General features: G+C 40.9%; 1 protein-coding gene across 3 annotated transcripts in view; it reads left to right on the forward strand.

Moving 5' to 3' along the window:
- The window catches only part of SRF (serum response factor), a 72,403-nt gene that overhangs the window by 9,309 nt on the left and 45,181 nt on the right, over window positions 1-17,913 (forward strand). For all 3 annotated transcript variants that reach the window (XM_063302428.1, XM_063302414.1, XM_063302421.1), the window contains exon 2: window positions 15,401-15,667. In XM_063302428.1, the coding sequence (XP_063158498.1) occupies window positions 15,401-15,667 (267 nt within the window). The remainder of the gene's footprint in view (window positions 1-15,400; window positions 15,668-17,913) is intronic.

Here is a 17,913-nt window from a genome sequence, read left to right on the forward strand (position 1 = left end):
TACTCAAAGGCCTTGTTATGTCATAGTTCAGTTACTATAATATGATCCAGGTGGAGCTGTCCTTGAAGAATACCTAGAATGCAGCATCTAAGCCTCTAACCCCTGCTGGCTGGAGAATTCTGGGAGTTGAAGTCCACACACCTTAAAGTTCCCATGGTTGAGAAACACTGCTCTAATCAATACACAATATTGGGATTACAGGCCTGTATTGAACGTTCTGCACTGGATGCCAGTTGCTTTCCAGAGCAATTCAAAGTGTGGATTGTAATCATTAAACCTATAATTGTCCAAAGACCTGAGCATTTTAAGGGCCTCCTTCGGATAAACCTGTCAAGATGCTAAAATCTGTAGAAGAAGTCTTTAAAAGCTTTATTGATTTCTGTTTTAATAGTCTCTAATTTCAGTGCCTGTTTTAGTGCCTTCTGGATAGCTTCAAGTCTATGGAAGGTACTTTTCTAGTACTTACGTGTAGTCCCACTACTCTCACCTTTAGGGAAAAAAAGACATGATGTTCCTGTTTAGTCAGGACTTTAAAGTCTACTTAATGATTATTTTTGCTGTTGTTTTGTGTTTTGTCTGTATTTTATTTTGTTTTGCTTTCTAACCACCTTGAACACCTGGGGTAGAAAGATAAATACAAAATAAATAGGTTCAGATTACTTGGAAACTGCAATTGGCTGCTTGTATCAATGAGGGGTGAACTTGCTCAGCTTGCAACATCTTAAGTCAAACACAGTTTAGCTGCCATACTGAGCCTAATTAAAACTCCTATGCATAGAATGCCTGGGATTGGCAGAAGTGGAAGTTTCTTGAGCACCCGGCAGGCTGTATTACACATTGGTTGGGCTGTCTTTGGGGTATGCCAAAGCATTCTCATTCTCATCTGCTTGAATTACCCAAATCCAGTGTTGCTGCATCTCTAGTAAGGTCATTTTATGGATTCCTTGAAATGGCTAGATTCAGGTATTTGTGTGGCTGCAAAATGCAAACTTAGAGCACCTTGGCTAAAAGTCCATGGTATCCAGGATTCTTAGGTGCTGAAAGGGAAAAGGGGATACCTCGTTGCACTACGGAACATGGTGAAGGGTCCCCTGGGTATGCATGTTGCTGCATTGATTTGAATGCATGGGTGGGCATGCACGCACATGCCCTTTGCTCTTAAAAATGTGGCTATATGGCCCTTAGCAGCCATTCTAGAAGGACATGTTCTTCTGAGACAGCCAGCTTTGCTAGGCAGCCATGTGGATTTAGTTTTTACTAGTTCGTTCTACTATAGGCATCCCATTCTTGGCTTAGCTCACCTTGCTTGTCCTTCCTTTGTGACCTGCTGTGACATTTTGCTAGAAGAGTCTGCAGCAGTGCTTGAAAGCTAGGCTTTAACATTCTTCAAGTAGGTGGCAGATGTGCATTTTAAAAACTCAGCCTCATGAAATAATGCTGGCAAGTTTTCAAAGTATCTTGAACTAATGATTGATTTTCTGTTGCTCAGGGTCCTTAAGGTATCCAACTTGATGCCTTGGCTACTAAGCTGTTTACCAAAAACATTGGCAATAACTATTGGCTTTTGGCTGAGCATCTCTTGCTTAGTTTTGAGGACTTTCATCTCTGTTGTAGGTTGAATATAGTTTTGCAAAATTTCTGGCTAGATACTTCTTCATGAACTTAAGCCAGGTCACACACCTGAAAGCTGGACTTCTGGCTGCTGTTTTGCTTTCCTTTTTCCATTTTATTCATTGACAGCAGAAGCTGCCTGCTTGAAGTTCTCGAAATGATCTGAGTGCTTTGGCTAGAGACAAGTGGTTCTGCGTATACAGGGATGAATGACAACGTAGTGATGGTTGGTGTGCATTTGCCTCATTCTTTATGCAAAAACACAACACTTGCTTTTGCACTGACATATTCTCACCCAGCTTATTTTGGTCCAGCCATGGCAGGCTATTTTGCATTTCAGCCTTAAGTGGTCTAGTGAAAAATATGGACAGAGAAAGCTTTGAATTTTGAAGACTAAGTGTATCTGTGATAATCAACTTCATTTGATAAATATACCAAAATTATTACTATTTTACTTGCTTGTGGGAAACTGGCTAAGGAAGAGTGGAGAGTCCCATCTCTGCTTCTCTAGTTGGTTGCCTTTTTCTGATCAGATTGGAGGACGGGGCTTCCTTTCTCTGTCTGTTTCTGTGATGGTTACAGAAGAGGTACGGAGCGCCCCAACAAGACTCATGATGCCAGCCCACCCACCTGCGCATGTCATGTCATAAGCTCACCTGCATGTTGCTTATGGCTCCTCGTGAGTGCTTAAGGCAGGAGTGTGAAAAATCCAGCATCTATTTTGCAATATGTGGTGCCAAATAGTTGCTCCCTTTTTGGGGTGTATGGGATGAAATGGGTGCCTTAAGCCTCTACAAGGCTTACAGACCTATTTTACCCCTAAACCTCCCCCCCAAGTCCACCAAAATTGTACCCCACACATTTTGGGAGCATAGCTGTTGATGTGCCCTGTGGTCCTTGAGTCACCAGAGGTTGTTAACTTCCCGCATGCGTTCATATTTCCTGCTATAATGCTGCTATTTAAAAGCGATCTGTAGTCACGAGGGCTAAATCCAATCTTCTTCGTTTGTCTCACACTCTTAGGGGCGGGGTGGTACCTGGAAGTTTCTCAGCAGCATCTACTGCTGCTGGCTACTGTTGGAAGTGGACTGCTGGAGTAGTTGGTTCTTTAGTGTTTTCCAGCAGGGCTGCATGTGAGTCTTTTAATCCAGGCTGTGCAGTGACAGGTGAAATTTTCTGAACAGGAAGATATGCCAATTAACCACTAGATGTATTGCTTTCCTGCTCTCTGACCTTGTCTGCTTCCTTTTGTTGAATGATGGTCCGTGTGAGCTGTCAGTTGTAGTCTGTTTCTGTGTTCCTCCTGTCAGTCGCTTTGGTCACAGGACAAAAGAGCCACAGTAAATGATTTGGATGAGAGCAAAGCTCTTGTGAAATTCAGAGAAGGTCATTGTTGGATGGTGCTTGATGCTTGTTATCTTTGTTGATCGTGGTGCTGGGGAGTGTAGCTCTTTGTATGGGATGTGCATGACCTAAGCAGAAGAAGAGGAGGAGTGGCTGGGTTCACACATAGCACTAAAAGATAATGCAGCTCATTTGATTTTTGGCATAATATGATGTGTGAATCCAGATATTGTAGGTGTAAACTCAGGTTTATGGCTCAGAACAGGGTTTGCCAACTTTTCCAGCCAATTATTTATAAAAGTCAGAATCTTGTCAATCTCGTGAAACTTTGGCAATCACACTCTTGATATCCCATCTAAGAATGTCAAAATCATGCATTCTTGCCTGAAACCTTGTGAAATCTTACATAAGAACACTAAAACTTTTCAAGAATTGGCAGTCCTGTGAGATTTTGCCATATATATTAAAAGTGTTCATACTTTGCAAATGGTTTGGAAGAAATGTTTCAAACCTCATTTGAGCATAGCAGCTCTCTGCTGTTCATTAAAGCAGCCACTTTTTCAGGCCTCTGTGTGAGCCTAAAAAATATGCTTTAAGAGTAGTTAATATAGGAAGTGACTGTTTAAAGGTATCAGGACATTAGAATGTCCTGTACTGTACTGCGCTATTGATCCTTGGCGTATTGTTATGTCTAAATCTGTTGTTTGTTCAGTAAACTATGGCTAAAACAAGCCATGGTTTATTGGATTTGGGAACCTTGCATATTTCAAATAGTTGAGTGATTCACAGTTGGATTTCTGATTAATTGATTTGGGAAGTAATGAAGTTTAGAAGATTGCAGCTGACTGCAAGCTAATCAGGACAAAGTAGATAAAAAGAGAGAAGCAAATGGCTGGGGAAGAAGCAGAGAATCAAGATTTAATTTATATTTGGAAGCTGGAATAAGTGGAATAATAAAAAGTCTTTCTGAGCATGTACAAAATAACATTTCCTCACTTCTGTGTAGTTATAACCAGCCTTGCACAATTTTAGGGGGAAGAATTGCATGCAAGATCACAGGCAGTGACAACCTTCAGATATGTTTGAATTACAATTCCCAGAATTCCCAGCTCACATGGTCATCAGTCATGCTGATTGGGAATACTGTAACAGTTGCAGTGCATTTGGAGGAGTCCAGTTTGGAGAAGGAAGGGCTGTCACAGTTTACCAGCCCAGAATTTCTGTTTAGATGCAATATTTGGAGAAAATTTGAATATAATCTGGCAGATAATCTGAATGGGAGTTAGTACTTTTTCCCCTTTGTCCTTGATAACAAATGTACTTATTGGAAGTGGTTGTGGCCAAGCACATCTACACACACATATATAAGTTTGAATCATTTTTGCTAATACGTGAGGGTGTGGTTACAAAAGGCATGATTTACTAGAAATCAGCATGAGAATGTATAAAGAACAAGTCTTGCTAGAATAGTTCTTACTTCATATTTTCATTGGGCAACTTCCTTAGATTGTGGGCATGCTACAGATATAATACATTTTGATTTTAGTAAAGCATTTGACAAAGTAGCCTGTCACATTCTGATCAGCATTATGTTGGATAGGCTGAGTGGCACATCTAGTTTGTACATCCAAAGATGGTTTAAAACTGTACCTAACATGGTCTTTGATGTTTTCTTATCAAACTGGAATGAGGAACAAAGGAGGGAGTCACATGGTTTGGTCTGGAAACTGGTATTTTTCAGCAGTTTTATTAATGACTTGGACAGAGAAGTGGAGGTAATGCTTATCAAACTTGTAGATGGCACTGAGTGGGTGGGATAGTTAATATGGTTGCAGACAGAACAAACTTCAAAATGATTAGGGAAGTGGGCTGAAAGTAACAGCCTGAAATTTAAACAGGATATTTTTACCCTGTTTGTTATGTTGTAAGCCCGTTTGGAGTTGGGTGGCAGCTAAATCGATCAATTAAATAAATAAATGAGACAAATGCACACTTTTCTACTTAGGAAAAATAAATAAAATGTATATGTACAAGATAGATATCTGGCTTGGTAAAAGAATATATGAAAAGAATCTTGTAATTGTGCTTAATTACAGACTGAATCTGAGCCAGTCATGCGTTACAGCTAGCAAAAGACAAAATCAATTTTATATTGCGTATTTAGAACTGTGGTTTCCAAATCATGGAAAGTACTTCCCCATTATATTCTGCTTTGAACAGAACTCACCTCAAATCCTATATCTAGTTCTAGGCATCAACTTGAAGACAGATTTTGAGAACTGAAGCAGGTGACAAGTAGGCAACAAGGGGGACTAGAAACTAATGCTTATGAAGTGAGATGGGTATTACTAGAGGGGTATAGCTTTGAGAAAAGATAGTTGGAAAAAGATGTCACACAGAAAGCCAAGATCTATATGGTATCTTCCCACAATTCAGGACAAGACAAAGAACTTACAGGAAGGTAAATTCCACTGAATGCTTTTAAAAGACTAACTATAAGAACAGTTTGACAGTGGATCCGATTAGCAACAGAAGGGAATTAGTTCTATTTTTCTGGATTAATTCAAAGGCCCCCAATATGACAAGCCCTCAGTACTACTATGCTGCTTCATCCGAGCAGGGGTGTGTGTTCCTTGGAGGGATGAGCAAAAAACATTGGGCGTGTATGCCAAGGGTATATATTCCCAGCAGGGTCACCCAAGGCGTGTAGGTCATCCCAGCTGCCCAGCTAAAGCAAGCAGACACTTATATTGAGTAGCAGCAATATAGAAAGATGCTGGAGGCAGATGATCACTTTAATGACAATGGCAAAGGCATCAATTCATTCCATACAGGAGAAAGCAATAGTAAATAATTCTTACATTTTTACCAAGAAAACCACATGGATAGAAAATATAAAATGATCGACAATATAGTGCTGGACAATGGGCTCCTCAGGTTGGATGGAACTCAATATGCTACTGAGAAAGAGCTGAGGATCTTTTGGAGTTCTAATGGTGTTTATGACATGGCTAGATTAAAGACTTCAGGCTGTCTAGTTACTGATGTTGGCATACAGGAAAAGAAAATCCAAAGCTGCAAAAGCAGAATTACAATAGGAACATGGAACATAAGAAGCGTGAATATGGAAGAGCTCAACACAGTGAAAGATGAAATGAAACGAATACAGATTAACATTTTAGGCATCAGTGAATTGAAATGGACTGAGATTGGACACTTTCAGTCAGAAGATCACACTGTTTATTATTCAGGACATGAAAACCAAGAAGGAACGGCATTGCTTTTATAGTTAGGAACGGTATAGCAAGAACAGTACTTGGCTACAATGCAATCAATGACCTAAATAAATAAATAAATAAATAAGACTTCATGGACAACCTTTTAATATGACAATCATTCGAGTTTATGTGCCAACCATTGATGCAGAAAAGGAGGTCGATGAGTTTTATGATCAAGTTCAATTTGAAATTGACAGAATATGCAAGTAAGATGTGCTATTTGTGATTGGAGACTGAAATGCCAAAATTGGAATCATAAAAGAGGAAAATTAGTTGGATTGTATGGCTTAGGAATTTGAAATGAAGACTTCTGGTGGGGACATGGTGGACTGAACAGCTGTGCCTGTGGGCTCAGTGGGCAGAACTGACAACGTGGCAGTTTTTTTGGGCTCAGGCAGGTTTTTCCTGAAGCCCAGGAGTGTTTTTCCAGAAAAAGGAAAACACCTAGAATCACCCCATCTGTCCTTCGGACGGCTGCTTGCAGCCAGAAGATTGCAAACAGCATTCGCTTTCGACTGGTAAGAGCTAGCCAGGAGGCTGGGACGTCACCATTTTCCAAGCCAAGCTGTAGCCTTAAAGGGATACTAAGACTGGCCACCCCATTTCTAAATCACCCAATTTATATTTCTTGTAAGTACGCGTACCCTAAGAGAGGCTTTCTACAGCCCGGAGAAGTTGGCTCTCTTGGTGCTCATCGTTATTTTTGGGGTTAATTTTTTAAAAAACTTCTTCTAAATTTTGGACTTTGTTTTCTCTCCAAATACTAAGTAGGATTGAGAGTAAATAACTGTCTCCCTGTTATTATTTTTGTACTAAATTTGGAAGTATTAGCATTTTCCTACATGTTGAATTGTCTGTTTTGAACTTTCAGTTTTCTGCTTGTACTTTCCCTGGGGAACTGTCTGCTATCTCACTTCCACATGTGTAAATACATTCTGGAACTCTTTCATATCTTTGACTTTCACTGGTTAAGCTCCTAGGGGGCACCATAATCTACTGCATTGAGACATGGAGGATTTTAAACAAACTTTCTCTGACTTCCACCAAGATTTTAAACAGATTCTTTCTGACTCCTACCAAGTTTTTACGTAAAACATTCAGGACATTGTGGAAAATATGAGGTCTAAAATGTGTCATCTGGTTGGGGATGTCATGGATGAAACTGAGGAATTTAATAGTGACAGAAATGTCTCTTCTAAGAGTGAGATCGGGATTTCTATTGAAATGCTGGATGAAGATTGGATAGCTGAGTTGGAGAAATTTAAGGGAGAGAGCGAGTTGCAAGCCACAAGTGAAATTGATCTTCTGGTGGAATGCCATGGAAAAGAAGCAGTTATTATGTATGGGAGGTCTCTTGAAGAGTAGTTGGTGTTTTTGAGGGGGGCAGTTGGGCTGTTTGATTTTTTCAAGAGAAAAGCTCTGTGCACATTGTGGGGATATGTAAATGTTTTGGTTTATTTTGAAGTGGGATAAGGGTTGAAGAATATTTATCTGGATTGCTTTTAGGGTTTGGCTGGGGGGGAAGTTGATTAAGAGGTTTATATGTATTTTTTTATTTTAATATAAGGGGGGGAGTAACTGTATTTAGTGATTTTTACAATGTGTCAATGGAATGATTTGTAGAAATAATGTGATTTTGGTTTAATATAGAGTAAGGGACTGATTATGGAAATTTTTGTATATCCTTGCTGTTAAAAGTTGGAAGTCACCTCTTTTTGTAACTTTGGAAAAAAATTCTCTTGTGTTTCTACACTTTTTTAGTTTTTTCTCTTGTTTGTTTGTAGTTTTTTTTGTTTTTCTGTAGCTTTTATCTTTCTTTGAAACTTAATAAAATTCTTATTAAAAAAATGGAAATTGAAATGAAGCGGGAGACCAACTTACAATTTCTGCCACTGCAATGATTTCAACCTCGAATTGGTATGCTAAAGGACTCCAGTGGTCAGATAGTAACCAATTCAAAGGGGATCCAACAACGATGGAAGGACTATACTGAAACACTTACAGTAGAGATGTCAACATCCAAGATACCTTAGAAGATATTTGCTACTTACAAGAATCTCTAATACTAGAAGATGAAGTTAGATCAGCACTCTGGTTATTAACAAGTTGGAAGGCTACAGAAACTGATGGAATACTCACTGAAATATGGCAAACAACATAAGAAGAATCACTAAAGGTTGATTCTAACCAGGCTATGCCAACAAATCTGGAGAATGACACAGTGGCCAAAAAGAAAAAAAAAGAAAAGAAAAGGAGACTTAACAGAGTGTGCAAACTATCTTATAATATCTTGAATGGCAAAGCAGTGCTGGGAGTCTCATCTCTTTCTGCATTCCGAAGGGTAACAGATTTGTTGATGTGCATCTATCTTTTCAGCCCTTTAGAAATGGTTCCAAAACTATGAGTGTGCAAAAGATTCCATCACAGGCTCTTTGACCCTGAGCAGGCCATTCCCAAGTGTTCAGAAAATGGTCTAAGCCCAAAATGTACATTCTAAGTATTCTAGAAAGGGTTGGACACATCAAATCACTTCTGGAATAGGGTTGGACACATCAAATCACTTTGGAATGATGTATTCTAGGGACCGACCACTTTAGGAGTATTCAGAACAGCCCTTCTGAGGATAGAACAGTCCATTTTGGGATCAAAACATTTTCTAATGGAACATTCACAAGATAACTTCATAGTTGTGTCAAATCCACTGTTTATATTTCAGAGTAATTGTGGCTTCACCGAAACACCAGTGAGACTAGTGGGATGCACGCTTTTATGTGCATATGCACATATGTCCTTATACTCATTTACTCATTTACACATAGACACATATGTATAGTAGCTTCCTCAATGTCTATAAAGTTTTTGGCTTCATCTAAAAGTGGAGCACTCTGGGTAGAGCATTGCTGCCTGAGTGAGGTACCCCTTTCCCTAAGTTCTGCCAATTTCTCCCTTTTACTGTGGGCTCTAGAACCGCATTCCAATGGTTCTGGGCAATGCTTCAATGCACTAGTTTGGGTTTTTAGAGTAGGAGGGTGAAATTCTAGTCATGTTGCTTTTGGATCAGAATTGCTATCTTTTCTTAGCCTTGGTATATTTACATCTGTGTATTTTGCATCCTTTCTGATACAGGAAACTTTTGATATCAGGCAACTTGGGTCAGCAAGTTCTTTTTAATTTTTTTTATTTAAAGGGAGTCAGCTAGATGTAGAGAAGGAACAAAGATAAGAGATAATCTGAATGAAGAAGGGGAACAGAAGATTCATTTCCTGCCTTCTCATCCTTCCTTATGTAAAATTTGTATCTTATTCTTTCTCGTTTTAAGTTTTATCCACTTCAACCTAAGCTTCAAGCATTGTACTTCTGCATCACATCCAGATCTTGTGTGCTGTGCTTTAAATATTTAATGGAAATAGGTAAACTGATAATTTGGAAAGGATGTGAATATGTCAGCTTAGAACAATCTCATGTTTTGGAGTACAAATGTTGGGTTTAAAAGTGAAATCTGAATTACTAGTCCTCAGATGCTTTGGCATACCCTGTTTCTTGGAGCAGATGCTTAGGTGAGCCTGATAGGAGACAATGTACAGTTTGGTAAAACTGCATTGTGCTTTGGTTTGTACAATGTTGTCTTAGAGGGGAAGTGAACAAACCAAGAGCACTATCTGAGGCTTAAGAGATAAGAGCGTTGTACAACAGCCTATACTTATTTATTTCTGCTATATTTTTGTTTTGTTTTTTGTATCTAGTGCATGTCAAGGCTGTTTAAGGTTCTTAAGGTTCTTTCCCATCTGCATAGCTTCAGCAAGCTGCTGCTCCATGTTCCTTCAGACCATGTTCTGTGAAATAGGGGAGGCATTGTAGCTAGGTGGAAGAACCCATAGTTAGCACAAGAAAGATCCCTCTTCCAATCTCTCTCATCTGTAGGTACATTAGAGAAAGGCCCATTTGCTGCTGCCAGTCAGTGTTGATAATATTAGTTGTTGGTTTGACATTGACCTTGCATTGTTCCTCTGACATTTGTCATGAGAATTGCCACAGTTAGAGTATGTTTAGCCTGGAGAAGACACAAGGGGGGCATGATAGGGTCGCTGACTTCAAATACTTGAAGGATTGTCAGATAGATGATGAAGGAAATCTATTTTGCTTGGCTTAAGGTATGATGGGGCTTGATTCAAATGACTAGAAAAGAGTTTTCCACTGAAGTTTAAGAAGAATGTCTTGATGGTGCACTTGTTTGAGAGTGGAATAAACTATCTCAAAAGGTAGCAAGCTCTTTTCCCTTAGAGAATTTTGGATGGTGTAGATGGCCACCTATCACTGTTCTCAGCCAGCAGATTTTCAGCATGTAGGATTATAAAGCTTTTGAAATCCCTTCCAAAGGTCTGTTGCCTCTATATCTTGCTTTGTGAGTTTGCAAAAACTTATGGCTGGATGCCATTATTTTGGAAATAAGGTACTGTTCTTTGTGGCATCTTGGGCAATTCTGCAGGGATAGTTCTTTATGATTAAAATCCAGTATGTTCTGAGATTTCTAGCTGCCCATTGCTCAATTAACTGTTTCCTCAGACATTTACACTGATTTGCACTGAAGCCAACAGATTACATCTTTTGTCCAGATTGGAAAGGGACTATGCCAGGATTTGTTCAATATGACCTAGCTCAGTGCCCCCCAGGATGGGAATTGTCCATCATAACTACTAATCAAAATGTAGTTTAGCTTTGCAGTTTTGTGCTATGAAAAACCTATATAGCCACCTCCTTGTTCCCTGTAGTTTCTGTGTTTTATGTTAGTAAATATTCATATAACATTCACAATTCTATGGTTTCGTTTGTAATTGCATTACTTGTTTTCTTTTGTTAACAATGGTTTAATCAATCTGATGGTAGTTAAAATCCACTGCAGTCCTGAAGAACTGTGGATAGTGTACAATAACAAATATCAACCTAGATAAAAGATAAAAAAGAGAAAGGACATCACAATAAATCTCCATCAGAAACAAAGCATAAACCCAAGAGAGCCATGATAATCAAATTGGAAGATACTGTAGAGGTCATCTAGTCCAACCCATGTTCAGTGTGGGATCCAGTACAGCAGTGTTTCTTAAACTTTTTGCTCTCAGAACCCCTTCCTATTTTTAAAAATTACGGAGGACCCCAAAAGAATTTTTGTTTGTTTGGGTTATATTTATCAATATTTACCATATTAAAAATTAAAATTGACACATTTGTAGAATATTTATTTATTGAATAATGTAAAAATAACAATATTAAACCCATTAGTTATTAACATAAAATATTTTTCATGAAAAAACCCTATATTTTTAACAAATTAAAAACAATTATGATAAGAGTGACATTGTTTTAAATTTTTGCAAATATCTTCAATATTTGGTAAATAATTTTGATTTTGTGGACCCCTGAGAGGATTTTGGGGGACCTCCAAGGATCCTCAGACCACACATTAAGAAAGATTGCACTACAGCATCTTTGACAGGTGGACATACAGTCTCTGAAGACCTCAAGTAAAGGTGAACTCACCATGTCATGTGGCAGCTAGTTCCACTGGCTGATAACTTGTACGGTCAGGATGTTCCTCCTGAGGTCTAGTCTGAACTTCCTTCCTTGTAGTTTTATTTCTCTGGTTTTGGTCCTGCCCTCTGGAGCAATAGAGATAAGTCCATTCCCTCTTCTATATGACAGCCTTTCATATATTTGAAGTCTGCCATCTTATCTCCCCTTAATTGCCTTTTCTGTAGGCTAAACATACTCCTGTCCTTTAACTGTTCTTCACCGAGTTTGATTTCCAAACACTACACCATCTTGGTAATCCTTCTCTAAGCTTACTCCTATCTGTCATGGTCCCTTTTGAACTGTGGTGCCCAGATGAGGACGACGTAGCCCAAATGGGGTCTGACCATGGCAGACCAGAGAAGAAAAAATTATTTCCCATGATCTGGACTTTGTGTTTCTGTTAAGGGATCCTAAGACAGCATTTGCCTTTTTAGCAGGCACATCACATCTGGTTCATGTTTAACTTTTGGTTGACAAGGACACCCAGATCCTTTTCACAGATAGTGCTGCCAAACTAGGTCCCCCCACCATCCTGTACTTGTGTCTTACATCGGCTGCCATGTCCAGGGCACTTTTGCAAACACAGCCTGGTGAAAAAACATTCATGACCACCCACCTCATATTCCAAATCCCTTCATGTAGCCTAAGAGCTGTGCCCCCAGTCAACATTCTGCTACCCTCAGGATGTGCCTAATCCTCTAATCATTCCTGGGAAATCCAGGCTGGCTAGTTGACAATGAAGTCTCCGTTAAACATTAACACTCGGTGATAATTCTTCAGCCTGTCTTTCTGCCTCTTCTGTCTACCCAGGGAAAAGAGGAAATATAGTTCAGTAGCAGAGCACATAGGTTGCATGTAGAATATCCATCCTCTGTTTCAAAAGGCTCTGGGCCAGAACTCCTGGATTGTGGTCGTTGGTCTGAATAACAGTGCTGCGCTGGGTGGACCAGTAATTTGGCCTAGTATATATGACAGTGTCCGTGTTGTACATTGTCACGCACTGGAAAGGTCTCATGCCTACTCTCCCATCTTTTTTGGCCCACAAGGCCATGCAAGGTTATTAACAGTTACATTACATGATGATAAAATTTCAGCGGCACTTACACTTGAAGGCAAAAGCAGAATTATATTTTCAATTGAGGTTCAAAGAAGCAAAAGTATAAGGTAGAAAGCAACATAAAGACCAGGTTTCCAGAAAGCAAAGAGAGCTTGGATTGTCATGGAATTTATGTCAGCACTGTGCTACATTGAGGTAGGGCCTTAAATGCTGGAGCTCCTAGCTTCCTCGGGAGCATGCAAGACCTCCTCAGTTCTGATTACAAGAGCCAGGCTGCATATGCCTGAGTAGACCATCCCATCCAAAGTGCTTCCTTGTGCAGCCAAGCACTACTCCATCTGTCTGTTCTTTGGCTTTCCACACAGAGACTGGCTAGGTGGTTGGACCCTCTCTTTTGATGTGTGTATTTCCGAGAATAGTGTTTGTAGTAGAGGAATATGCCTTTTCTCAACACTGGGGCTTGGCTTTTCAGCATTAGATGTAGTAGGTGCCTCATCACATACTCTTGCCTCATCTGAAGCCCATGCATAAATTAGGGGCATGGCATCCAATTGGCTTTGCACTTTGAAGAACTATTTGGAGAGGAACAAGACAGGCAGGTAATGTCTTGAAGAAATTGGCAAACTTGGGTTAGTGGAGCCAGAGGGATAAGGGTGGAGGGTGTAGCAAACATTGTAGATAAAGAGAGAGCACAACATTGCCAGATGGCTGATAAGTTGCAGGACTTGTGGAAGACGTGGAAAGATGGGAATATATATTCATGCCTTATCAAAATGGAATCTTTCAGACTTAGAGGCTACCCATTTAACTTGCATGTTTTAGCTTCGAACTTTGTTTCTTCTTTACCCTGTGTCCTCAGTCACCCTCCTCCAAGTAACTTTCTTGTCAGGTTGCTCAGTTGCTACTCTTGTCTTCAACATAGTGTATGCTCTATTTTTAATATTTTCTTTTTCTGTCGTCCGATTTCCAGGAATGCATCTCTGTCTTAACTGTTCGTTCTGGAAATGGAAAATAGAGCCAAGTTTGCTATAATCAAGCAGACCTTTCCCAGGTTATGCAGTTGCATTAGATTTGTATTACTGTCATACCTTGCTGATAGAAGGCAGAGGAAGGTAAAAGTTGTTGGGAAATGTAGTCCAACGCAACTGAAAGGAACCAGGTTGGGAATGATCTACAGGAACTTCAGATGTAGATTTGTGCTTTGGTATGCTGGCCACCCCAGTTTTTAATTGTATGCAGTTAGTAATTATTAATGTCTTCTGAGCCACCAAATCTGGTTTCAACTCTCTGGGTCAGTATTCTGTACAAAACTCAGAATGATGGCCTTCGGATTACATTAAACTTGACATAAAGCTTTATCTAGTGCCTCCCATTGGATAGTTTCCTGAAAGATAATTGTTGTTGTTTTACCTGAAGACCAATAAGAAACCTTGTGGTGCTTTAGGCTAATACATTTGTTAATGTGCAAGCTTTTGAGGCTTGTAGTTGACTTCATTGGCAGTGTGATCTGGAGCCCTGTGGGCCACAGACTAGGGACTGGAGAGGCCACATTGCAGGCTCTGGCTTATGGCTTAGCATACAAACTCTGTCCATTACAGTGCCTGTAATGAACCAAGAAGGAACAAAGCAAAGTTAACACGCCATGTGAACCATGCCACTATATATTTAAACCTAGAATTGTGAAGTGGCATTTTCTGATTGCAAGTGGAAGGAAGTATGCTTGCGAATTACAGCTATGAATTTCTGTTCATAACAGTGGTGAGAAGAAGTATACAAGCTAGGCAGTTGTCTCCCTCCTGAAACATAAGGGCTGTATGTTTTCAGTGTTTTCACATGTCCCTTACAACTCAAAGAGTTTGCTCTTTTAAGTGTAAATAAAGTCTCCTAGGAGTCAAGGTCAACTCTTAAGTGGCTACATGGACATTTCCATATAGTTTTCTTGGCAGCAATACAGAAGTGGTTTCTAGTTATTGTTCTCCAGGTTGTTGTTGTTTGACTTTCCAGTCTAGCCTGTAGCCTTGCTTTTTTCTCATGGTCTTTCATCCACATACTAACCAGGTTTGACTCTGCTCAGGTCTCTGACATTCAGCCAAGGTCAGCTAGTGCTGCACCAAGCAGAGCAATACAGTAGGAAAGCTGTAACTTATCTAGTACTACAGAAACAATAGCAGTAGATTCTGACATCATTTAATTATTTTTTTAAAGTATCATGGAATAAAACCTAAGAGATGGTCATGTTGGTTGAAATCATGCATCGTTCTCAACCATGGTTTGCTTTAACTATGCCTTCTTGAATTATCCAGAATGGCTAGACTCACATATGGCACTAAACCACAAATCACATATGGCTGGGTTATCCAAGGGCTTAGTCCAAGCACATACAAACTGCATTGTGGTTTATATAATCCATAATCCACCCAAAAGCATATCTCATGTTGTGAGATAAATCTAGTTGTGCTCCCTCTTCTTACTAGTGACATTTTTTGGAAGTTTGTTCCTGACTTCGGCTTTCCTTCACCATCTTTCTCTCTTGTCACTCCAGGCCTATGAACTTTCCACCCTTACGGGTACTCAAGTTTTGCTACTTGTGGCCAGTGAGACAGGCCACGTCTACACTTTTGCCACGCGGAAGCTGCAGCCGATGATCACCAGTGAGACGGGGAAGGCGCTGATCCAGACATGCTTGAATTCTCCTGACTCCCCTCCTCGGTCGGACCCAACCAGCGATCAGCGCATGAGTGCTACAGGCTTTGAGGAAACGGACCTTACGTATCAGGTGTCTGAGTCAGACAGCAGTGGAGAAACAAAGGTACCCTCATCCCTGGTTTCTACCTTGGTGGAAATATCTTGGCAGTCTTTAGGGAGGGAAAGAGCTGCTAAGCATTGCTGCTGTCTGCATGTGCTTTAATGCACTAGGCCTGCAAGGCCTTGGCCTCTGCGTAGCACCAGATTAACTGCAAGAAGCAATTTGTTTCCTTCACTGCTTTGCACAGCATGGGGACTGAAGTCTAGCAGTGTAAAAGTTAACTCCTGTAACACACCTTTGCATGGTTAGCTTTAGGAAGAAAAAAACTGGGGTGCTCTGGGGATTTCTGTGCAGTAGATGAAGAGCTGTTAGGGCCTGGATTCTGCTGTCAGGCTTTGCTTTGGGGAGCAGCGGCACCCCCTGATCTCCAACAGCCCTCTCTGCACGAAGGGAGGTGTTGCGCAGCTTCAGCCAGGGGCAGGTTTGGCAGGGAAAGGCTGAGGCTGACCGTGAGGGCTTTGATTGCTCAGACTCCTCTAGTATTACTTCTCTGGGGAGGCTGTTCTCCCTTCCCTGGGACTGGAGTGGCTGGGCTGGATGTCTGCCGAAGTGAAGTGGGAGCAGCCAGTGTCTTGCCTTGCCCTGATGGCAGCAGCAGTGCTGGGCTGGGCCGGGCTGGGCTGGGCTGGGTGGTACGTGGCAGGTGCTCTTCACCTTCCTGCCAGGACCTCCTGGAGCAGCTCTGGTTTTGGGTTATCTCTGCCTGGGCGTCTCTGTGCTCCCGCTCATTGATAAAAATTGGATTCGGCCTCCGTGGCCATATAAGGCCTGGTTTCCTTCCCTGGAGTCCCTGGCTGGGCCCCTCACATTCCTTATAAGCTGCAGCTGTCTCTTGCTTGGTGCTGTTTTGGAAGGGGGCAGGGAGGACAGGGGAATCGAAACACTTGGCTGAACAGTCTATTCCTTCTTTTTCTCTGAGCGTCCAGCCAAATGCTCTGCTAGCTTAACTCATTACTTTCTCCCCAGCAGCTGGAGCATCACTAGAGAAGTGGGGGACCGTGTGTGTGTGTGTGTGTGTGTGTGTGTGTCTTGGCAGGAGAGAGGAGTTGTTTTGTTATCTCCAAGATGGAGAAAAGTTGTATGTGGCTTTCCTTCAAAACCAGTCTTAAAATTTCAGGGGTCTTCATACCCATTAAATTATCTCAGTAAATCCTTGTCACAAAGTTGTTTGCTACCTCAAAGGTGATCTAGCCCAAGCCTGCCAATGCCAACAGTCATGTTATCCCACTTTGCAAGCTAAAGAGGCAGCATTTTGCCTGAGCCCACATGATGAATTCTACGTTCTTTGCTAGCGCTTCAGAGTTTGACCCTCTTTCCCAGGCTTTATTGCTGTGGCCAGCAGCAGCTCTCCATGTAGAGGTCATTCCCATGGCCTGCTACCTGACTCTTAGCAAGAGATGCCAGAGGCTGAACCCAGGAACTTCAGAATGCAAAATATCTGCTCTGCCCTCAAGCCATGATCCTCTCCTTCAAACCTTAAAATCTTTTCTTACTCTCAGCAGGCATGTAGGCAGGAGATAGGAAATGAAACTCCTCTAATAGCTTATTCAGATCCCACACAGCTGTCTGTCTTGGCCTGAGACAGTTGGCAGTTGTATTATGCAAATGATTCCTCTAAAAACCAGCCTCACCTTATACTGCCTCCCAGGCCTGTTCAAGAGAGACCCCTTCATCTTTTTAGTGTATATAAACGTCATTTTAAGGCTTCTCCAACTAGATATCATATGTCCTACATACTCTGTTTTTTGGTATGAAGAAAACAGATATGAATAATTAATCTCTGCAGATTGTTTTTTTTTAATGGAGACTTTGTCATTGGTGCATTATTTGCAGTGGGTGTTTAGCAGCAGTGTAGAATCTCCAATTCTTTTGTTTGTTCTTGAAGCACAGCATTAAAGTTGGTAGCATGTTGCGGCCTACCTCAGAATCTCTGCTTTTCAGATGCAATGCAAGAAAAGAACACAGCCTCCTTCCCCAGTATCACAGTCCTCTCTATCTTGGTTCAAAGGCCAGGCCAGTATTTTAGAAAATGGATATCCACCTACGTACCTACCTACCTACTTTGATGTGCTGCCAAATTTGAGTATTTAGGATCTTTTCTTTCCCATCTCCTTACTATAGTGCCACAGCTTGAACCTGTGCTCCTTTTTCAGAGCTTTGTTTTATGATTAATGGCAGCATCTGAGGTTTCGGATCCAAACAATTTTGGGACAAACATGATGGGTCCAGAAGTCCATTTTCCTCCTGGT

Source organism: Candoia aspera, chromosome 1, assembly GCF_035149785.1.
Source record: "Candoia aspera isolate rCanAsp1 chromosome 1, rCanAsp1.hap2, whole genome shotgun sequence".
NCBI lineage: Eukaryota > Metazoa > Chordata > Lepidosauria > Squamata > Boidae > Candoia > Candoia aspera.